General features: G+C 48.4%; 4 protein-coding genes across 20 annotated transcripts in view; all 4 read left to right on the forward strand.

Annotated features, from left to right (window-relative positions):
• Positions 1-21,165, forward strand: part of LOC310746890 (uncharacterized protein) — a 66,619-nt gene that overhangs the window by 21,509 nt on the left and 23,945 nt on the right. For 2 of the 10 annotated variants that reach the window (XM_083581112.1, XM_083581110.1), the window contains exons 2-4: positions 12,940-12,995; positions 13,859-13,985; positions 15,357-18,124. In XM_083581112.1, the coding sequence (XP_083437238.1) occupies positions 13,973-13,985; positions 15,357-16,444 (1,101 nt within the window). In that variant the 5' untranslated portion in view covers positions 12,940-12,995; positions 13,859-13,972 and the 3' untranslated portion in view covers positions 16,445-18,124. Of the gene's footprint in view, positions 1-12,278; positions 12,355-12,505; positions 12,522-12,939; positions 12,996-13,858; positions 13,986-15,356; positions 18,125-21,165 lie in introns of those variants that run through there. The other 8 variants (XM_083581111.1, XM_083581113.1, XR_014540801.1 and 5 more) reach the window with 8 other exon arrangements.
• The window catches only part of LOC310746788 (uncharacterized protein), a 125,393-nt gene that overhangs the window by 16,048 nt on the left and 88,180 nt on the right, over positions 1-21,165 (forward strand). For 2 of the 4 annotated variants that reach the window (XR_014540794.1, XM_083580884.1), the window contains exons 1-3: positions 1,595-1,859; positions 4,640-5,122; positions 5,298-5,379. Coding sequence is in view for 3 of the 4 variants with exons in the window: in XM_083580884.1 (XP_083437010.1) it covers positions 4,721-5,122; positions 5,298-5,379 (484 nt within the window). In the remaining variant the exon portion in view is untranslated. Of the gene's footprint in view, positions 1-1,594; positions 1,860-4,639; positions 5,123-5,297; positions 5,380-21,165 lie in introns of those variants that run through there. The other 2 variants (XM_083580885.1, XM_083580888.1) reach the window with 2 other exon arrangements.
• LOC310746867 (uncharacterized protein) overlaps positions 1-21,165 on the forward strand; it is a 37,438-nt gene that overhangs the window by 5,577 nt on the left and 10,696 nt on the right. Inside the window, exon 1 of one of the 5 annotated variants that reach the window (XM_083581066.1) lies at positions 19,866-19,910. The exons of 2 other annotated variants lie outside the window; for them this stretch is intronic. The gene's annotated coding sequence lies outside the window, so the exon portion shown is untranslated. Of the gene's footprint in view, positions 1-19,865; positions 20,036-21,165 lie in introns of those variants that run through there. 2 more of the 5 variants (XM_083581067.1, XM_083581069.1) reach the window with 2 other exon arrangements.
• Positions 1-21,165, forward strand: part of LOC310746991 (uncharacterized protein) — a 43,584-nt gene that overhangs the window by 5,415 nt on the left and 17,004 nt on the right. The window lies entirely within an intron of this gene.

Here is a 21,165-nt window from a genome sequence, read left to right on the forward strand (position 1 = left end):
CTAAAATAAAGATAGAAAAACCTGTAGCAACAACAAACCTGCTAAGCCCAAGAGTTTGTTCAGCGGCCCCAGCTTTTGTAGCTGGAGTCAGTCTGGACTCTGCTAGGCCACATGGGGAAAGGCCTGCAAGGCAGGAGAAGGACTTAGAGGACTCACAGCCAGGCTGAGGGGGCCGGGCCTCAGGCCGGTGGAGAAAGCCTGCAAGGAAACAGTTGGAGGGTGAAATCAGTACTATAGGAATACCCTTGTAATATCCATTTTTACAATAGTAATAAAGTAAGAAAAGAAAGAAAAGAAAAACTGGAAGATTTGAAACCATACACTTATGTTAGGGTAGCCATATTTCAAAAAGTAAAAACCAGGACACCCTGAAAGCTGTTGAGCAATTTTTAGGAAGACCCTAACATTGTTGTGCTTTTTAAAGGACCCCCCATTTTATGACAATGCCAAAATAACATGTTTTTTTATTGATTTATCTAAGATCCAGGAAAATTTGGACTTATGGCAGCCCTAACTTATCTACACCAAGTTATCTTGAAATTAGTGTTTATTTTTAATAAATCAGTTGTACTCCACCTCACACCTCATTCTTCGCTACGTTGGGGGTGAAGTGTTCAGGTCAGAGTTCTGGGGTGGCAGTGGGACTAAGGGGGTGTTTGCTGAAAAGCCCATCTGTGCCCCTTGAATACAAAGGGAAGAGGGAGCAGGAGGGGGTGGGAGCAACATGGGGAGAGAAACAACCTCCGCATGGTATATTCTGAAGCGTTTTTCAAAGTGCTCCATAAAAACAAACTTTTATAACATTCCTATAAGGTAGACCAGTAGCATAGGCACAGCTTTTCTTAAACTTGCTAAAATGAGCTGTTACACTTCAGATAAATTGATGTTCCTGTTTCTAGACGAGGTGGGAAAAGCTCAGCTCGGTTTCTGTTACTTTTCTCTCACTCCTTTCCTTAGTTTTGGCAGGTGTGGCAGTTCAATCCTTTTAACCAGACCAGGTTCCTTTTCCTCAGTCTCCCTCTCTCTCAGCAATGCCCCTCCTGAGGCGTTTTATTTTGTGCGCCAGACCCAGGGGATCCCTCGGCCCTCTTCTTTCTCTCCCCTCCGGCCTGGAAGGAGACCCCCAGAGCCTGTCTCTCCCCAGACTCAGCCTCCCTTTCCCCCCTAGCTCCTCTTCCTTGCTCAGCTGCCAGGCTCCTTCTTCTGGCCAGAGATTCTCCTCAGGGCGGATCTTCCACCCAGACCAGAGCCACTTCTCCACTGCTCCCTCAGACACAGCCTGTCTGTCTTCTTCTTCTTCTCCTTCTCCTCCTCCTCCTTTCTCCCATCTCAGCTCAAGCCTCAAAACTTCCTCAGAAAAGGCGCCTCTCATCTTCCCGCCAAAAGGGCTGGTTCCGCCCCCGCCTCTGGCTGGCAGTCTCGGTAGCCAATCAGAGAGAGATGTTCCAGCCACCTGGTGGCGTTTCTGAGGGACTGCAGCACCAGACTCGGCCCCCGACCCACTGCTTAGTGTTGCATCCCTGCCGCTTTCTGGAACTGCGCCTTGAAAGTGGGGCTGCTCTGAGGGGGCGCTGAGCTCTGTCTCCTCTGGAAAGGCGCCTGGGACTCATTGCTGGGGCAGAAGGGAGGGGCAGGCAAAGAGAAGAGGAGAGAAAAGAACCCGCGGAGGAAATGGCTCGTAAAATGTTGCCGTGAGATTTGTTCCAACGAGATTTCATCTGGTTCTTTCAGCCGGGTTAAGAGGAACTGAGCTGGATTCCTAGAGAGGACCAGAAATGAAGGTGTCCAAGCCCCGCCCTCCCCAGCCCCTTCCTGTCAAGAGGCAGCTGTTGTCTCCTCGGAGGCCCCTCCTGCATCGAGTGAGTCTCTCTCTCTTCTTGCCTGGGGTGCTGCTTTGGGGGGAAGGGGAGGGGGAAGGGGGACCCCCCAAATCAGGGAGCAGAGGGTCCTCTCTGCAAAGGATCCAGGGGGTGGGGAGGGAACCACGAGAGCATCTAGGCCAAACATGAGCAGTGCAGGAATCTCCACTCAAAGGCTGGTCAGGATACGGATGAGCGAGACCCATGGCTGCCTTTTGGAGCCCATGGGGGGAAAGGTGGATAGAAATGCCATGAATACAGAGAGGGAAGCCAGCCCGTCATTTGGTCCCTGCTTTCCATCGCTTTCCGAGTCATCTTCATGCGCAGCTCCACATGGAGGGCATTGCAAATATCCCACCAGAAGCAGAGCATGGAGTCCCCTGGCCACTAGTGGGATGTTGAAGCGGACACTCAAGGGACTATGTTGGATCCAGAAGTACCCCACGCAGATGTGGGGGTTCTGCTGTGTCACATTATTAATTACACAGCCACCCTCCTGAATACCCAGGGCAAATTTCAGAATTAAAACACAACCTTTGCAATCACAGAAAGAAGGTTGTTGTTTAATCATTTAGTCGTGTCCGCCTCTTCGTGACCCCCTGGACCAGAGCACGCCAGGCACTCCTGTCTTCCACTGCCTCCTGCAGTTTGGTCAAACTCATGCTGGTAGCTTCGAGAACACTGTCCCACCATCTCGTCCTCCGTTGTCCCCTTCTCCTTGTGCCCTCCATCTTTCCCAACATCAGGGTCTTTTCCAGGGAGTCTTCTCTTCTCATGAGGCAGCCAAAGTCTTGGAGCCTCAGCTTCAGGATCTGTCCTTCCAGGGAGCACTCAGGGCTGATTTCCTTCAGAATGGAGAGGTTTGATCTTCTTGCAGTCCATGGGACTCTCAAGAGTCTCCTCCAGCACCATAATTCAAAGGCATCAATTCTTCGGCGATCAGCTCTCACTTCCATACATCACTACTGGGAAAACCATAGCTTTTACTATACGGACCTTTGTTGGCAAGGTGATGTCTCTACTTTTTAAGACGCTGTCTAGCTTTGTCATCACCTTTCTCCCAAGAAGCAGGCGTCTTTTCTTCCCCTTCTATTTGCCAGGAGGTGATGGGAGCAGTGGCCATGATCTTCGTTTTTTTTGATGTTGAGCTTCAGACCATATTTTGCACTCTCCTCTTTCACCCTCAATAAAAGGTTCTTTAATTCCTCCTCACTTTCTGCCATCAAGGTTGTGTCATCTGCATATCTGAGGTTGTTGATATTTCTTCCGGCGATCTTAATTCCGGCTTGGGATTCATCCAGCCCAGCCTTTCGCATGATGAATTCGGAAAGATTGAGGGCACAAGAAGAAGGGGACAACAGAGGACGAGATGGTGGGACAGTGTTCTCGAAGCTACCAGCATGAGTTTGACCCAACTGCGGGAGGCAGTGGAAGACAGGAGGGCCTGGCGTGCTCTGGTCCAGGGGGTCACGAAGAGTCGGACACGACTAAATGATTAAACAACAACCTTCTTTCTGTGATTGCAAAGGTTGTGTTTTAATTCTGAAATTTGCCCTGGGAATTCAGGAGGGTGGTCCAGGGGGTCACGAAGAGTCGGACACGACTAAACGACTAAACAACAACAACAATAAGTTAAATAAGCAGGGAGAGATTATACAGCCTTGTCGTCCTCCTTTCCCAATTTTGAACCAATCAGTTGTTCCATATCCAGTTCTAACTGTAGCTTCTTGTCCCACATAGAGATTTCTCAGGAGACTGATGAGGTGATCAGGCACTCCCATTTCTTTAAGAACTTGCCATAGTTTGCTGTGGTCGACACAGTCAAAGGCTTTTGCATAGTCAATGAAGCAGAAGTAGATGTCTTTCTGGAACTCTCTAGCTATCTCCATAATCCAGCGCATGTTTGCAATTTGGTCTCTGGTTCCTCTGCCCCTTCGAAATCCAGCTTGCACTTCTGGGAGTTCTTGGTCCACATACTGCTTAAGCCTGCCTTGTAGAATTTTAAGCATAAACTTGCTAGCGTGTGAAATGAGTGCAATTGTGCGGTAGTTGGAGCATTCTTTGGCACTGCCCTTCTTTGGGATTGGGATGTAGACTGATCTTCTCCAATCCTCTGGCCACTGCTGAGTTTTCCAAACTTGCTGGCATATTGAGTGTAGCACCTTAACAGCATCATCTTTTACAATTTTAAATAAAGAAGGTAGGTCCTACTTTACCTGCTTCTGAATTCTGTCCTTTGGCCTCACCCACTCAAGGGACTATGCTGGATCCAGAAGTACCCCACGCAGATGTGGGGGTTCTGCTGTGTCACATTATTAATGACACAGCCACCATCCTGAATTCCCAGAGCATATTTCAGGATTAAAACACAACATTGAAAAGAGTTTAAAACAACTTACAATCACAGAAAAAAGGTAGGTCCTACTTTACCTGCTTTTGAGTTCTGTCCTTTGGCCTCACCCACTTGGCCCTCAGGGGGTTTCCCAGATGAGGATATGGCCCTCAGAACAAGGGAAAAAGGACCCCATCTCAGTAGTTTGTCTTGAGGAGGTGGGAACTCCTCGCTATAGCCTGGTTTCCACGTTACACTTGGTACGAATGACTCACTTGTCATTCGCCGTTCTGACTTTATTCCTTCACTGCAAACACGGAAAGGCAGGATCAACCAGGCTGATTCATTTCACAGAAATCCCTTCACTTTCCTGCACTTCTGGGATGGTCACTTTCCTTCTAGGAGGGCAAGAGCATTACTTCTCTTTTTTCTTTGTTGGAATTTCTAGCACCTCTAATTCGGACGAACAGAACTTGGAAGAGGACCAAGGGGATCCTTCCTGTCTCTTGGAGGCTTCCTGGGAGCACAGATGGATGAGCAGGACTCAGCTGGCCCTGGAGCAGGAAGAGGCACGGCCATGGAAACAGGAAGCAGTGTGGGATTCTGGGAAAGCTCTGTGCAGAAGATCCTGGGAGAGGAGGACACCCTTCGCTCACAGGCGCAGAGCCGGCAGTTCAGCTGGTTCTGCTATCTGCAAGTCAAAGGACCCCGAGAGGTTTGCAGCCGACTCTACCACCTTTGCCACCAGTGGCTGAAGCCAGAAAGGCACACGAAAGCTGAGATGCTGGACCTGGTGATCTTGGAGCAGTTCCTGGCTGTCCTTCCAGCGGAGATGGAGAGCTGGGTGAGGGAATGCGGAGCAGAGACCAGTTCCCAGGCAGTGGCCCTGGCCGAAGGTTTCCTCCTGAGTCAGGCAGAGGAGAGGAAGCAGGTGAGAGAGACTTTCCTCTGGATGCTGTCAAGGGGCTCCAAACAGGAGGGAGAAGATCCCTAAATCCCATCCTTTTTTTGTAATGACATTGGACACCCCTCAAGTTTTCACCCCAGCCATTCCTTTTCAAACCCTTCTCCACATTCTCTATTACAAATTCTTGTTGCTATTTCAGGAAAGGGATCTGTTGGCAGAAATGGGACCAGATTCCTCTGAGGCAGAGAGGACGTCGTTGGACACCAGAGAGAGGCTGCTGGGTAAGGAGAAAGGAAGTTTTTCTTCTTTTGATTCCATTCTGTTGATTCTGAAACTAATATTTTGGGAGAAGCCACTTGGGGCCAAGAACCCAAAGGAGATGAGATATATTTGAACGTAACTAAAATATGAAATGGGGACAAACTCCCAAATGCACCTCTGAGAGAAGCATCCTGCACTCCTGTCTCCCCACTTCCCTTTGTCTCTCGCAGGTGAAAGAAGGATGCCGGCAAGACCTCCTCCTCCTCCATCTCTTCATCCTGGTGGAGGGGAAGCAGTGGCTGAGGAACCGGATCAGGTGCGGGGAAGGAGCAATGGGGGGGAGAGGCTGGGGGGGGGGGAGACGGGGTTTCTGAGACAGAACAAGTTTCTTTGCATCTCTTTGCTTCTGTCACAGCAACTCTTCAGAAAATGCCATCCCATAATGTTTATCTGCTGAGAATAAGGAACAGTCACCTCAGCTTAGAATGAAACTAGTGTTATTTCTCAGTCCTCGCAGTTCCATTTTTTATATTTATCACGGGGCACTAAAATCGGCTTCTAAGCATCCAAGCCATCTAATACGGTGGCGCCCACCCACTGCTTAAAGGCCTGATTGCGTCTGTTCTGAATGCAGGGCAGCAGGGAACCAAGGACCTGAGGCAAGTCAGGACCCTTGGGAACAACAACAACAATGCGAGGGATAACGCATCGAAGAACTCGGACTTATCCGATGTTTTGCACTGGATCCCCTCCAACCCTGGGCTGAAGTCAGCGGACGAGTGAGGGGAGCCCAGCTGTGAACTTGGGTGGCCAGACAGAACATGACTCCCTCCCTCCAACAAGGAGAGGTGCTGCTGTGGCAGCGGGGGAATGGATCTCAGTGCCCACGGGTTGACGCAGAAATCATTTTTGAGGCCTCAAAATTCAAAGTTCATCATGCACAATTGGGCAAATGCTTGCTCTGACCTTGAGGGACTCTAATAACATACACTTCAAGCAGCGTGACTGTGCCCCAGTTTTACAACGGGACCCAAGTTGTGATGGATGTGTCTCCATTTAGCTCCTTACGGGAGCTCTATCTGTAGGGCTATGTAGGCTCTTAGCCACAAGATTAAGCGAGAACAGAAATACAGCAATTATAACTGGTATTAAAAGCAAAGCAGGAGAAAGTTGTACCCCCAATAAACAAATCAAATAATTTTTCTCTTGTTTGTACAAAATCCTCCCCTTCAGAAATAAGAATAAAAAACTAAGCACAGCCAGAATACCAACTGTATAAGAAACGGAGGCAAAATTCATGGAAGGGGCAATTACAGAACAAAAAAGAAGAATAAATAATTGAAAAAATGGACAAAAGTGCCATATAAACCTAGATCAGCAACAACCAGTGAAAGAGCCCTTAAAATTAGGCACGGTTGGTACTTAACACCTAGATGCCTAGCCTATATAAACCCAAAAAGTTCTCTCATGAGTTGGAGAGGGTGTACCAGTATGGCACACCGACACCCTTTCTTGAGTGGGAATTTGCTGGGACTGAGTTATGGAACCTTTCAGGTGGGCACCACTGCCATCATAAGAGTGCGCTCTGGCACTCCTCACGATGTTCCGTTGCACCAGAAGTGGTATAGTCATGCTGGCCACATGTCCTGGAAAGCTGTCTGTGGAGAAACACCAGTTCCCTCGGCCTGAAAAGTGAGATGAGTGCCACAACCCCACAATCGCCTTTGACTGGACTTAAACATCCAGGGGTCATTTGCCTTTTTTACCTTTATAAGAGAACAAAGGAGATGTTCCTGTTAAGTTCTGACACCTCCTTTCCTGAAAAATAGCACTGCCGACACATGTGGTGGGTGTGTCCAAAAGTAGATTAGTTCTGGGGAAGGGTTTTTGCAAAGATCTCTTTGATCACAAGACAGGCAGAACCTGTGACCCCAGGACTGGCTCTGCTTAACTTGTACAGTCAGGAAACAAAGAATTTATAACTCATCTGGTAACCACGGCAAGAATGACCATTGCCTGAACATGGAATACATTGCAGATATGGACCGTTTTATTTCCTTTTAGGGTCTAGTGTGCTTTGAAGATGTCACTGTTTGTTTCACGGCGGAGGAGTGGGCGTTGCTGGATCCTGCCCAGAGAGCTCTGCATAAGGAGGTTACAGAGGAGAATCGTGGTATCCTGGCCTCTCTCAGTAAGGCTCCTAGTTGGATCACGAGATCTGTTCTGAAATTCCATACATATATCTCTATTGTGAGGGAGCTCAATAGCGCTGCCTTCAGCAGCTGGGCTTCCAGCACCTCCACAAGTCACCTTGAATGGAGGACTGCTTGGTCTGGGAATATACTTCCTCCAATTATGCCTTTCTAAACAGAGATCTTAATTGTCAGGGGTCCCTTTACCCTAAACAGAGATCAGGCTGGTCTGAACTGCCCAAACCTTTTAAAAGGAGGCTTCATTCTTATAAAAGGTAAAGGGAGCCTTTTTTAGATGCCAATCTTCTTTTGTTGGTACTGCTTTTTCTTTCCATCTTGGGCCTATACCATTCAGGCAGCTGTGGTAGCATACATAAACAGGTTTTTCCCCTCATCTTTGGGTACCTTCTCCCTCTTATACCTGAAAGGGAAGCTTCCGGTTTTTAAAAAAGGTTATTTTCAGCATTTTTTTCAACTCATTATAAATCATTTCCCCGAAGACTTTTACTATCTTACACAAACACAACATGTGAAAAAGGTACCTTCCTTCCCTTGACGTTCCCAGCAGGCATTTGATTTGGTCTTGTCCATTTTAGCTAAGTTACTAGGAGTCAAATGCCATCTATACATCATTTTCCTATAGTGTTCTTTTAACTCATGCTGTAAATTTCAATTTTCCATTCCACAATCTCTCCCAAGCTGCCATTTCAATGTTATATCATATATCCATTGCTCAGTGTATCATCAGCAATTTGTCTTTCCAGGTCACCTTCAAAGGTAGCCCCACATAGAGCGCATTGCAGTAGTCTAAGCGAGAGATAACTAGAGCATGCACCGCTTTGGCGAGACTATCAACGGGCAGGGAGGGTCTCAGCCTGCGTACCAGGTGGAGCTGGTAGACAGCTGCCCTGGACACAGAATTAACCTGCCCCTCCATGGACAGCTGTGAGTCCAGAATGATTCCCAGGCCGCACACCTGGTCCTTCAGGGGCACAGTTAGCCCATTCAGGACCAGGGAGTCCTCCATACCCACTCGCCCCCTGTCCTCCAAGAACAGTACTTCTGTCTTGTCAGGATTCAACCTCAATCAGTTAAGCACCATCCATCCTCCAACCGCCTCCAGACACTCACACAGGACCTTCACCGCCTTCACTGGTTCTGATTTGAAAGAGGGGTAGCATACTGCTGAACACCCAGCCCAAACCCCCTGATGATCTCTCCCATTGGCTGCATGTAGATGTTGAAAATCCATATCTCTCTTTGTTTCAGGTGGTGATGAATTAGAAATGAAGAACCAGCGAATCCATGACAAAATCCACACAGTGGAGAACCCCTATCAATATGTGGAGTGTGGAGAGAGCTCTCATTCCTTATCCCATCCAAGAAGTCCTACTGGGAAGAAAAAGCATCAGTGCTTGGAATGTGGGAATAGCTTCCGTCAGAGGGCCCATCTCACGGCCCATCAAATGAGTCATAAAGGAGAGAAACCTTATCAGTGCTTGGAATGTGGGAAGAGCTTCAGTAAGAAGGCCTATGTCACTTCCCATCAAAGAATTCATACAAGGGAGAAACCCTACCAGTGCTTGCACTGTGGGAAGAGCTTCAATCAGAGGTCCCATCTCACTATCCATGAGAGAATTCATACAAGGGAAAAACCGTATCAGTGCTTGGAATGTGGAAAGCGCTTCAGTCAGAGATCCCATCTCACTACCCATCAAATAATTCATACAGGGGAGAAACCTTATCAGTGCTTGGAATGTGGGAAGGGCTTCAGTTCAAAGGCCTATGTCACTTCCCATCAAAAAATCCATACAAGGCAGAAACCCTATCAGTGCTTGCATTGTGGAAAGATTCACTCAGAAAGGAAGTCTCACTTCCCATCAAAGAACTCATACCTGGGAGAGAGTCCACATAAATGCTTGGAATGTGGAGAGAGTTTTAGTCAGGAGTCACTTCTCACTTCCCATCAAATAACTCACAGCAGGGAGAATCAGAATCCCCTTGAATCATTGAATTGTTGCATTGGATTGGACGGTGAGAGTCATCTTCTCCAACCCCCTGCAATGAAGGATATTCAACAAAAAAATTCATGACAGATGGCCATCAGATCTTTGCTTAAAATCCTTCAATTCAAGAAGATACCACCACCACCTGAACTTGTTTGTTCTACAGTCAAACAGTTCTTGCTGTCAGAAAGTTCTTCCTGATGATTCATCAGATTCCTCTACTTGTATCTTGAATGCATTGGTGTGTCCTTCCACCAGAACAGAACAGAAAAAAGCAAGTTTGCTCACTCTTCCATGGCACAGCCCTTTCAGTGTTGGAAGATGTCTATCACATCTCCTTCTCCATCTCCTTTTCTCCATAATAAACATCCCGGCTCCCTCAACTGTTTCTCCAAAGTCTTGGTTTCCAGAGCCATGATCCCCGTGGTCTCCCTCCTCTGCACCCATTCCAGCTTGTCAGGGATGAAGCAGATCCAGAACTCTGGTTCAAAAGGTTTGGCCCCAGAAGCATCAAAGCCATTGTGGAGACAGAATGTGTGCAACACAACATTCCTGCATTGCGGGGGGTTGGGCTGGAAGACCCTTGGGGTTCCTGCCAACTGTATGATTCTGTGCTGATGCAGCCTAGAATGGCATCAGCTTTTTATTTTGCTGCTGCATCTCACTGTTGACTCACTACAAGCTTGTGGTCTACTAAGAGCCCTTGATCCTTTTCCAGTACAGTGGTACCTCGGGTTAAGAACTTAATTCGTTCTAGAGGTCTGTTCTTAACCTGAAACTGTTCTTAACCTGAGGTACCACTTTAGCTAATGGGGCCTCCCACTGCTGCCGCTGCACGATTTCTGTTCTCATCCTGAAGCAAAGTTCTTAACCCAAGGTAATATTTCTGGGTAAGCGGAGTCTGTAACCTGAAGCGTCTGTAACTCAAGGTACCACTGTATATGCATGTTATTCCTGCCTATGTGCAGAACCTGATATTTGTCCCTACTGAAATTCATTTATTGCATTCAAATACACCCTCCCCCCCCAAGGTTCTTCCCCCCCTTCCCCCCAGGGTTCTCACAATAACCTTGTGAGGTTGGTGAGAATGTGAAACAGTGCCAGGCCCCCAAGGACACCTGGTGAGCATCAGGGCCAAGTAGGAATTTGAACCCAGGTCTGCCAAGTCATACTCTGACACTCTAACCACTGTACCACACTAGCTCTGTCATAAGACTCAGAAATTGTGCATGTGTGCACTTTTGCTTCACGTTTAGGCACAGGTCCTTGTACTTAAAAGTTCTGTACACATGTATCAAAACAATAATATAATAGTGCATTTAAGGTACTGTTAGCTAAGGGGGCAGAAAGGGTGAGTAACCATCTACAGCGGTACCTTGGTTCTCAAACTTTATCCATTCTGGAAGTCCGTTCCCAAACCAAAGCATTCCAAAATCAAGCTGCGCTTTCCCATAGAAAGTAATGCAAAATGGATTAATCTGTTGCAGACTTTTTTTAAAAAAAAACCCAAAACAGCAATTTAACATGAATTTTTCTACTAGCGAGACCATTGATCCATAAAATGAAAGCAATAAATCATGTACTGCAGTCACACAATCAATCAGTAACTGAACTGGGTTCCACACAGTCACACACACAAAAAAGAGCTGCAAAAATAAATAGCAAAAACAGGACAGACCTCAGCATAACACTCAAAATGAAACTGGGGAACTCAAAATGGAAGTGGGGCACTCAAATCAGAAGCGTAACGCTCGAAACAGAGCATGTTTGGCTTCCGAAAAATGTTCACAAACCGGAACACTTCCTTCCTTGTGGGTTCCAAGTTGTTTGAGGACCAAGGCGTTTGAGAACCAAGGTACCACTGTATGTCTTTTCAAATGTGTTTGTGGGAAGATGGTTATTCTTTTGTATTGATTCTTGCTTTTATTATGTATTTTGTGTTTTTATTTTGTATTTTTATGCTGTGAAGCACTCTGAGATCTTCTGGTGAAAGGCATTATACGAATGTAATAAATTAAATGGCAAAGTAGTCATAAACAATAAATAAAACTTTAGAATACACAACCAGACTGAAGAATACCTGCATAAATCATGAGAAGTTCTAAAATATACAAAAACCTACAGCTACAACCCCACCCTCAAACCTGCTAAACCCAAGTCTCTGTTCAGCAGCCTCAGCTTTTATAGCTGGAGTCAGTCTGGACTCTGCTAGGCCACATGGGGAAAGGCCTGCAAGGAAGGAGAAGGTCTTCCAGGACTCACAGCCAGGATGGTCTCTGTCCTCATCCGCAGTCTCAGCTGCTGCAGCTGGAGTCCATCTGTACATCCATCACCCTGGACCAAAGGATTAAAAGGACAGAAAAGGGACTGACTCCCTTGGAAGCTGACGGACTCTCCTTCCTTGGAGGTCTTTAAACAGATGACCATCCGTCGTGGATGCTTCAGCTGAGATTCCTGCATTGCAGGAGGAGGTGCGACTAGATGACCCTGGGAGTCCCCCCAACCCTCCGATTCCCCGCTGGGGTTTCCCCCTTCCAGCTCCCCTCCTGCTGCCGTTTCCAAGCAGCTCAGCTCGCCAGCCAAGAGGGACCCCCAAATCCTCCTGCTCTGGAGAGGGAGAGAAGGGGCGCTCGGCTGGCCAAGGGTTAGGAGGAGCGGAGCTGCCTTCCTAGAGCGGACAGGAAAGGAAGGCGAAGCGGGAAGGTCCTCCGGAGCCCAAGCCCCTCCTTCCTCGAGAGGAAGGGATCTGCCCGCTCTCCTCGGGGATCTGGTGAGCCTCCTCTCCCTTCCCCAGAGGGTGCATTGGGGAGAAGGGGAGGGGGCAGAGGGGGGGTCTTCCCAATCCATGCAGCGTGGGACCCCCCTTCCCCATGGACGGTAAAAGGTGGACCCGTTCAGGGAGGGGGAAGGTTCCTCGTCCATCTTGGGGGCGGAGGAGAAGCAGCAGCTGTGGAAGCAGCTCAGGTTGGGGGCAGGAGCCTCGGGGGGGAAGAGGCGGAGGGGTGGGGCAGCCAGATCCCCCTGGTCGCCCTCCTCTGGCCACCTCCCAGCTTGCCAACATCCTCCCTAAATTGTGCTGCCCCTAACTCCAGGGGGGTCTGCCCAGGGCAGAATAGAGTGGTGCTGTTAATTCCCTTGATCTGGACTCTAGACCTCTGTGGATGCAGCCTACAATCTTCGAAAACCCCTATCTTCTCCATCTTACACTTGGGTAGCTGGTTCCCCCTGCCTAAGTGAAGAATCTTACATTTGTCCCTCTGGAAATTCCTGAGTGACATCTGTCCTTTCTCTAAGGTCCATCTGTAGTTGGAAAGGCAGTGCATCACGTCTTGAGAGAAGCTTCGTGCACTCCTGGCTTCCCACTTACCTTTGTCTCTCGCAGGTGACAGGAGATAGCCGGCAAGACCTCCTCATCCATCTTTTCTGGAACCAGCTCAGGTAGGGGAAAGCGGTTTTGTGGGGAAAGAGGCGGAGGGGTGGGGCAGCCAGGGGGCCTCTGGAGTCCCAGGAATCTCTCGCCTCTTCCTCTTGGCTTCTGTCAAAACAGCCCTTAACAAAGACTGACAATGTTATTGAAGAAGGTTTACGTCTTAAGAATAAGCAACCTCCACCTCACCTTAATTCTCCTTCTGAATGTCATTACCGTTATTTATCGATCGTTGCAGCCTTATTTGTCTATTTATTGTGAAATCCTAAAATACGCTTCTCAACAGTTTACCAACCATTAAAAAACCCCACAGTAACCAGGACTAAGGCTGGGCCATAACTGCTTTTCAACATCTATGGTACCACCAGCTAAACACCACACTAGGGCGATATATCACAATATTGGAAAGGAGCCCATTTCAAAGCAGCAATGGGTGAGGCAGGCGGGCAAACTCTCACCCACTGCCTTGAGACAGGCAAGGGGGACTGGTGAGGCTCAGCTGGGGGGGCAGGAGGGCCTCTTTGGGTCTTCTCGCTCCCCAGCTGAGCAAGCCCCGTGTCCCACTGGTGCGCATCCAGGCCTAACCAGGATTCGCCTAACCAGCCCCATCTGTTTCCCCAGCATCTGCACATTGTCCCCCATGTGCTCCTTGAAGTTCACCTTGGGGCACTGGGAGAACCATGCACACAACAGACAATAAAATAATTACATTAAGATGTTAAAAGAAGCGTCCATACTTAAAATGTGCAGCAAAACAATCCCATTAAAACAGGGCGGTACTTAACAGGCAGGAAACGAAAAAACTCCCCACAATTCATAGAGGATAATCTTCATACTGGTTAAGAGGAAGACCTTTCTCTCTCTCTTTTTAAAGAGTTCACTGTCCTTTGAAGACGTCGCTGCTTGTTTCCTGCATGAGCAGTGGGCATTGCTGGATCCTGATTAGAGAGCTCTGCAAAGGGAAGTTATAGTCGAGAATTGTGGGATCATGGCCTCTCTTGGTAAGGCTTCCTGTTGGATCAATATGTTTCGAAATTCCATACATATATGTGGTGAACCTCCCAGATTTTGATGGATTTTGACAGCGCCACCTACAGCATCTGGGATTCTCACACCCACACAATTTACCTTGAATGGAGGCTACTGACTGTTTTGCCTGCCAATATTCTTCCACCACTTATGCCTTTTTAAACAAGGATCAGGCTGGTCTGAACTGCCCAGGCCTTTTTTTAAAGCAGGCTTCAGAGTGGTTATGGAAGTGGACGTAACTTCTGTCCATTATTATTATTATTATTATTATTATTATTATTATTATTGAAAGTTTTCAACATACAATGCAACAAAAACCAAGCTAATGTAAATATAGAGAAGAAAACAACAGAAACGAAAAAGAGAGAAAAGTTAAGTATCATAAAAACAGGGAAGGAAAAGATGGAACCAGGTAATGCCTTCTTAAGAGGCATTAACGCTTTATATAAGGAACAAGGGACAAAGATTATAATAAACAATGTTGTCTCAGAGAAATGTAACATTAGGAAAGGAAAAAGACAATGGTGCCCACTCTCTCTGTTATTATTTATCCTTACCTTAGAAATGTTACTGCAAAATGTTAGGAATAATGACTAAAATAGGGGAATGAAAGTCGGCAAACAAAATTAGAAAACAAAAGATGATATTGTCTTAACCCTGGAAGAACCTCTAGAAGGTATATTAGAGTTATTAAAGGAGGTAATTGAATTTGGAAAATTGGCGGGTTTTAAAATAAATAAAGATAAAACCAAAATGTTAGTTAAAAACATGGGTAACCAAGCTAAAATGAATTTAGGGGAAATTACCGGCTGGGAAATAGAGAAAAAAGTGAAGTGTTTAGGCATGTGGGTATCGACAAAGGATCATGTCGTCTATAATGATATCAATGCGAAAACTTTTGGGGGGGAATTAAAAAGATTTAGATACATGAGACAGAATGCAATGGGGAGAAAAAGACAAAACAGACCTGTTTAAGTTTATTCGGAGGGGGAATAAACCTAGGATAAAACACAAGATTCTCATTGATATAAAAGACAGAGGAGGGTCTGCACTCCCATATTTGGAATTGTATTTTGAAGCTGCCTGCCTGTGTTGGATAAAAGACTGGATACTGCTGGAAAACACACAGCTCCTAGACTTGGAGGGTCAAGATGTCAAACACAGCTGCCATGCTTGAATCTGGTATGGCAAAGTGGGAAGACGAGAAACCTTTGCCAACCATGTTATTAGAAAAAACTTAATTTAGCGTGTGGGAAAAATACAAAAAAGAAAAGAAAACACTTTCAATAATTGGGGGCTCCATTTCTTGCTGAGGCTCTAATCCATTTCTCTCTTTGCTGCAGATGGTGATGAATCAGAAATTAAGAACAAGGGAGACCATGATGAAATCCCCACAGAGGAGAAACCAAGTAAATATTTGGAATGTGGAAAGAGCTTTAGTCAAAGCCCCCATTCAGCTTCCCAAAAAAGGACTCCCATTGGGAAGAAACCGTACCAGTGCTTGGACTGTGGGAAGAGCTTCAATCAGAGGGGTCACCTCACTATCCATGAAAGAATTCATACAGGGGAGAAACCCTATAAGTGCTTGGAATGTGGGAAGAGCTTTAGTTACAGGTGCAGCCTCACTTCCCATCAAAGAATTCACACAGGGGAGAAACCTTATCAGTGCGTGGAATGTGGAAAGAGGTTTATTCGGGGGGAACAACTCATGGTCCACCAAAGAATTCATACAGGGGAGAAACCTTTTCAGTGCTTGGAATGTGGAAAGAGCTTTAGTCAAAGTGCCACTCTCACTTCCCATCAAAGAATTCATGCAAGAGAAAAACCTTATCAGTGTTTGGAATGTGGGCAGAGCTTCAACTGGAAATATAATCTCACTTCCCATCAAAGAATTCATAGAAGAGAAAAACCTTATCACTGCTTAGAATGTGGGCAGAGCTTCAGGGAAAGCGCCAAGCTCACTTCCCATCAAAGAATTCATACAGGGGAGAAACCCTATCAGTGCTTGGAATGTGGAAAGAGCTTTAAACAGAAGGGAGGTCTAACTTCCCATCAAATAATTCATACAGGGGAGAAACCATTTCAGTGCAGGGAATGTGGGAGAAGATTCACTCATAGTGGCAATCTCACTTCCCATGAAAGAACACATACCTGGGAGAGCCCATATAAATGCTTGGAATGTGGAAGAAGTTTCAGCCAGGACTCCTATCTCATTTCCCATCAAATAATTCATACAGGGGCAAGACCATATAAATGCTTGGAATGTGGAAAGAGTTTTAGTCAGGAGTCCTTTCTCACTTCCCATAAAAGAACTCATAGTGGGGAGAATCACAGTCTCCCAGAATCTTTGAGCTGTTGCATTGGATTGGATGGTGAGGGTCGTCTTCTCCAACCCTCTGCAATGCAGGATTTTCAACAAAAGAATTCATGACAGATGGCCATCCAACCTTTGCTTAAAATCCTTCAATTCAAGAAGAGTCCACCATGTGAACTAGTTTGTTCCAAAGTCAAACGGTTCTTACTGTCAAAAAAATCTGCCTGATGTTTAATCAGATTCTCCTTACTTGTATCTTGAATGCATTGGTGTGGGTCCTTCCCACGAAAAAGCAAGTTTGCTTGGTTTGGGTCCTTCCACCGGAGCAGGAGAAAGCAAGCTTGCTCCCTCTTCCATGGCCCAGCTCTTTAGATATTGGAAGACGGCTTTCACATCTCCTTCTCAATCTTCTCCATGATAAACATCCCCATCTCCCTCAACTGTTCCTCAATAGACTTGGTTTCCAGAGCCTTGATCACCTTGGTCTCCCTCCTCTGCACCCATTCCAGCTCATCAGGGATGAAGCTCATTCAGAATCTGGCACAAAAGGTTTGGCCCCAGAGACATCAAAGCCATTGTGGAGATACAAAGGAAGCAGCTTGCAAAAGGGATGGAGGTAATCCAAAATGCATCATCCGTAGTGAAGTGCATAAACAGTGTTACTGAGAGGAAGCTGAAACCTCCTTTCCCGCCCCGTCTACAACATCTCTTTTCTGCATTTCAAGGGGTTTGACTAAAGGACCCTCTGTGCTCCTTCCAGCTCTACAGCGCTATGATTCTGTTATCCTGTCTTGATGCAGCTTAGAATAGCATTAGCCTTTCTTTGTTGGTGCTTCACACTGTTGACATAAGAGCCCTAGATGCTTTTTATGTGTACTACTGGCTAGCTAGTTGTCCCTCATCTTATATTTGTGCAGCTGGTTGTGCCTGCCTAAATGCACATCCTGACATATTGAAATTCATTATTTGCATTCCTATAACACCCTGTCCTTGAAGGTGCTGTTACACGGTTCTTCCCTATCTCATTTAATGCTGACTATATAATCCTGTGAGATAAGTTTGGCTGTGAAGTAGTTCCTGGCCTCCAAGTTCACACAGTGAGCTTCATGGCTGAGTGGGGATTTGAACCCAGGTCTGCCAGGTCATAGTCCAGCACTCTAACTACTATATCACACAGCTCTATAATGAAACTCTCAGAAAGTGTGCATGCATTTTTTATTTTTATATTGTATTTTTACACCATGAACCGCCCTGAGATCTTTGAATGAAGGGTGGTATAACATTTTACAAACAGCCAAATAAATAGATAAAATTAAAGTCATTAGAAATAACTCATAAAAAATACACAACCAAACTGAAGAATAGCCACATAAATCACAAGAAGATGTAAAATAAAGATACAAATTCCAACCTCAGAACGCCTGACCATACCTCCTAAGTCCAAGGGTTTATTCAGCAGCCTCAGCTTTCGTAGCTGGAGTCAGTCCGTCCACCAGTCACTCTAGGGCCTACTCTTCCAGGCCACTTGTGAAAAGGCCCACAAGGCAGGGAGCAGGTCTTCCAGGACTCACAGCCAAGATGGTATCTGGCCTTTTCAATAGAGACACTTGGAGTGGGTAGTGAGGGGGTAGTAGCAGGGTTGGTTAGAGCAGTAGAATAGGAACAGCATAATATTGCCCCTTGTTTCAGTTTTAATAAAGTAAAAAAAAGGAACAGGAACATCTGAAAGCACATGCTTATGTACACAAAGTTACCTTGAACTTCTTGTTTATTATTTAATAAATCAGTTATACTCCAGACGCATCATTCCTTGGTGTGTTGGTTGTGAAGTGTTCAGATAAGAGTCATCGGGGTGGCAGCGGGAAGAAAGGGGGTTATTGGTGAAAGACCCAGTAAAGACTGAGCTCGCAGCTGGGCCCCTTGAATACAGTGGGAAAGTAGCGCAGGAGGGTGTGGGCACCGGCAGAGCGAAGGTGGTGGCGGCACAACATGGGGAGATAAACTCAGCCTCTACCTGGTACATTCTGAAGTGTTCAAAATGCTTCATAAAAAGAAACTCTTACAACATACCGTATTTTTCGCCCTATAGGACGCACTTTTCCCCCTCCAAAAATGAAGGGGAAATGTGTGTGCGTCCTATGGGGCGAATGCAGGCTTTCGCTGAAGCCTGGAGAGCAAGAGGGGTCGGTGCACACCGACCCCTCTCGCTCTCCAGGCTTCAGGAAGACATCCGCAAGCCGTGGGAGGAAGCTCTCCCACGGCTTGCGGAGAGCTGCCTGCACCCCAAAGCCTGGGGGGCGCTGAGCTCAGTGCGCCCCAGGCTTCGCGCAGCTCTCTGCAAGCCTTGTGGATAGCAGCCTGTTCTAGGGACTGGGGTCGGGGGAAGCTCGGGCTTCCCCCGCCCCAGCCCCTGGGGGTGAAATAATTTTTTTTCTTTATTTCCCCCCAAAAAAACTAGGTGCGCCCTATGGGCCGGTGTGCCCTATGGGGTGAAAAATACGGTACCTGTGAGGTGAACCGGTAGCATTACCCCAATAATGCTTCACTGTCTTTCTCCTAGTTATGACAGGTGTTGCAGTTAACTACTTTTGAAACAGCTCCACTCTTAGAGGAAGGGGGGTGCGGTGAGGGTGGGCTGCCCCGAGTGTCATCCCTGGGGGGGTGACATTGCCCCCCTGGACACTTGCCGCAGGTAGCGCCCCTGTGGGTGGCTAGCCCTGCCCCCAGGTGCACAGCTTGTGTGCTGCTCCAGGTGCCAGAGCAGCTAGCTCGGCCTCTGCACAGCCCTGGTTCCTTCACAGCCACATGCCTTCCCTCAGCCTCCCTTTCTCTCAGCAATGCCCTTCCTGAGGCGTTTTATTTTGGGCGCCAGACCCAGGGGATCCCTCGGCCCCCTTCTTTCTCTCAGACCCCCGGAGCCTGTCTCCCCCCAGACTCAGCCCCTCTTCCTCTCTCCTCCTTCTCCTCAGGCCAGAGCCACTTCTCCCTCAGACACAGCCTCTCCTCCTCCTCCCTTCCTCCCGCCTCAGCTCAAGCCTCAAAACTCCCTCAGAAAAGGCGCCTCTCATCTTCCCGCCAAAAGGGCTGGCTCCGCCCCCGCCTCTGGCTGGCAGTCTTGGTAGCCAATCAGAGAGAGATGTTCCAGCCCCCTGGTGGCGTTGATGAGGGACTGCGCCACCCGACTCGGCTTAGTATTGGATCCTTACTGCTTTCTGCTGATGCAGCCTAGGGACTTGGCCCTCGTTGCTGGGGCAGAAGGAAGGGGCCGGCAGAGAGAAGAGGAGAGAAAAGAACCCAGGGAGGAAGGGGGTCCCCCCACCCCACCTCCGATTCCTCCTTCCAGCTCCCCTCCTGCTGCCGTTTCCAAGGGAGGGAGCAGCTCAGCTCGCCAGCCAAGAGGGACCCCCAAATCCTCCTGCTTTGGAGAGGGAGAGAAGGGGCGCTCGGCTGGCCAAGGGTTAAGAGGAGCGGAGCTGCCTTCCTAGAGCGGACAGGAAAGGAAGGCGAAGCTGGCGGGTCCTCCGGAGCCCAAGCCCCTCCTTCCTCGAGAGGAAGGGATCTGCCCGCTCTCCTCGGGGATCTGGTGAGCCTCCTCTCCCTTCCCCCGAGGGTGCATTGGGGAGAAGGGGAGGGGGCAGAGGGGGGTCTTCCCAATCCATGCAGCGTGGGACCCCCTCCCCCATCCACGGTCAAAGGGGAAGGACCCCTGCACAGCTTAGGGGTCCAAGGGGATTCTGGGGTGCGGCTCTCCTCCTGATTTGCGGGAGCCGGCCTTTGTCAGGTGACCGGCAGGACTAACCGGCTTCTGGCGCAGCGGGACACCGGGATGAGTGCTTACCTTCCTGCCGCCCCGGTACCTCTTGATCTACTGCACTTGCCTGCTTTCGAACTGCTGGCTTGGCAGGAGCTGGGAGCGCACTCCCTTCTGCTGTTTCAAACCACCGACCTCACGATCAGCAGCCACAAGAGGCTCAGTGGTTTAGACCACAAGGGTCCTCTAGTCCAACCCTGTGCAATGCAGAAATTTCCACTAAAATGTTGGGCGAAATGGGTAGGGGGTAGACCCAGGCCCGTCTTAAGCATATCCGACACAGTGGTGGAAAGATCCCTCTGGCGCCCCCCCCATTTTGACCTTTTTAAAGGGGGGGGACCCAAAGTTGACCTTTTTTAGGAAAGGCTGCTCCCACCCTCGCACGCAGCCGGACATCGGCTGCCGTGGTGAGATCGTGGTGTGGGGCTGGGCAGCCGGGCGCAATGGGGCGGCACGGGAGGCAGGCAGGGGTCTCGTTCGGGCAGGGCCAGGCGAAGCGAGTCTGCATTGCTGCAGCAGAGAAGCACACTCGCTCAGCCACAGTCTCACCATCCTTGCTTGGGGAGGAACGGGCGGGGGGAGCATGACAAGGTTCGTGTGAAGGAGTGCCAAGGTGGTGGGGGCAGCGGGAGGAGGCAGGCTCCCTGCAAGGCGGTGGAGAAGGAGGGAGGGGTGCTGGGGGCAGCAGTTGCAGCGTGTAGCCTCGAGCGCGGGGATCATTTGAGGTAGAGTGGATGGGGGGAGCGGTGGTAGAGTCGTTTATTATGTGCAGAGCTTGGGATGCAGCCAAGGTGGTGTGTCTCGGAAAGCATCCGGAGCCTTCCTGCCTCCGACAGGTGCTGGAGGCACGCAGGCACCAAGCCCCTGCTCTGCCTCGCATACATGCCCGCTCTCCCCTCCCCGGACACTCCGCCTGGCGCCCTCCACTGCTTGGCGCCCTGGCTCGCCGCGCCACTACGCCCAGCAGAAAAGACGTCCCTGGATAGACCCATGGATGCCACCTGGATCTCCTTGGAGATAAGGGGGG

Source organism: Podarcis filfolensis (genome assembly GCF_964270895.1).
Source record: "Podarcis filfolensis genome assembly, chromosome: 13".
NCBI classification, from domain to species: Eukaryota; Metazoa; Chordata; class Lepidosauria; order Squamata; family Lacertidae; genus Podarcis; species Podarcis filfolensis.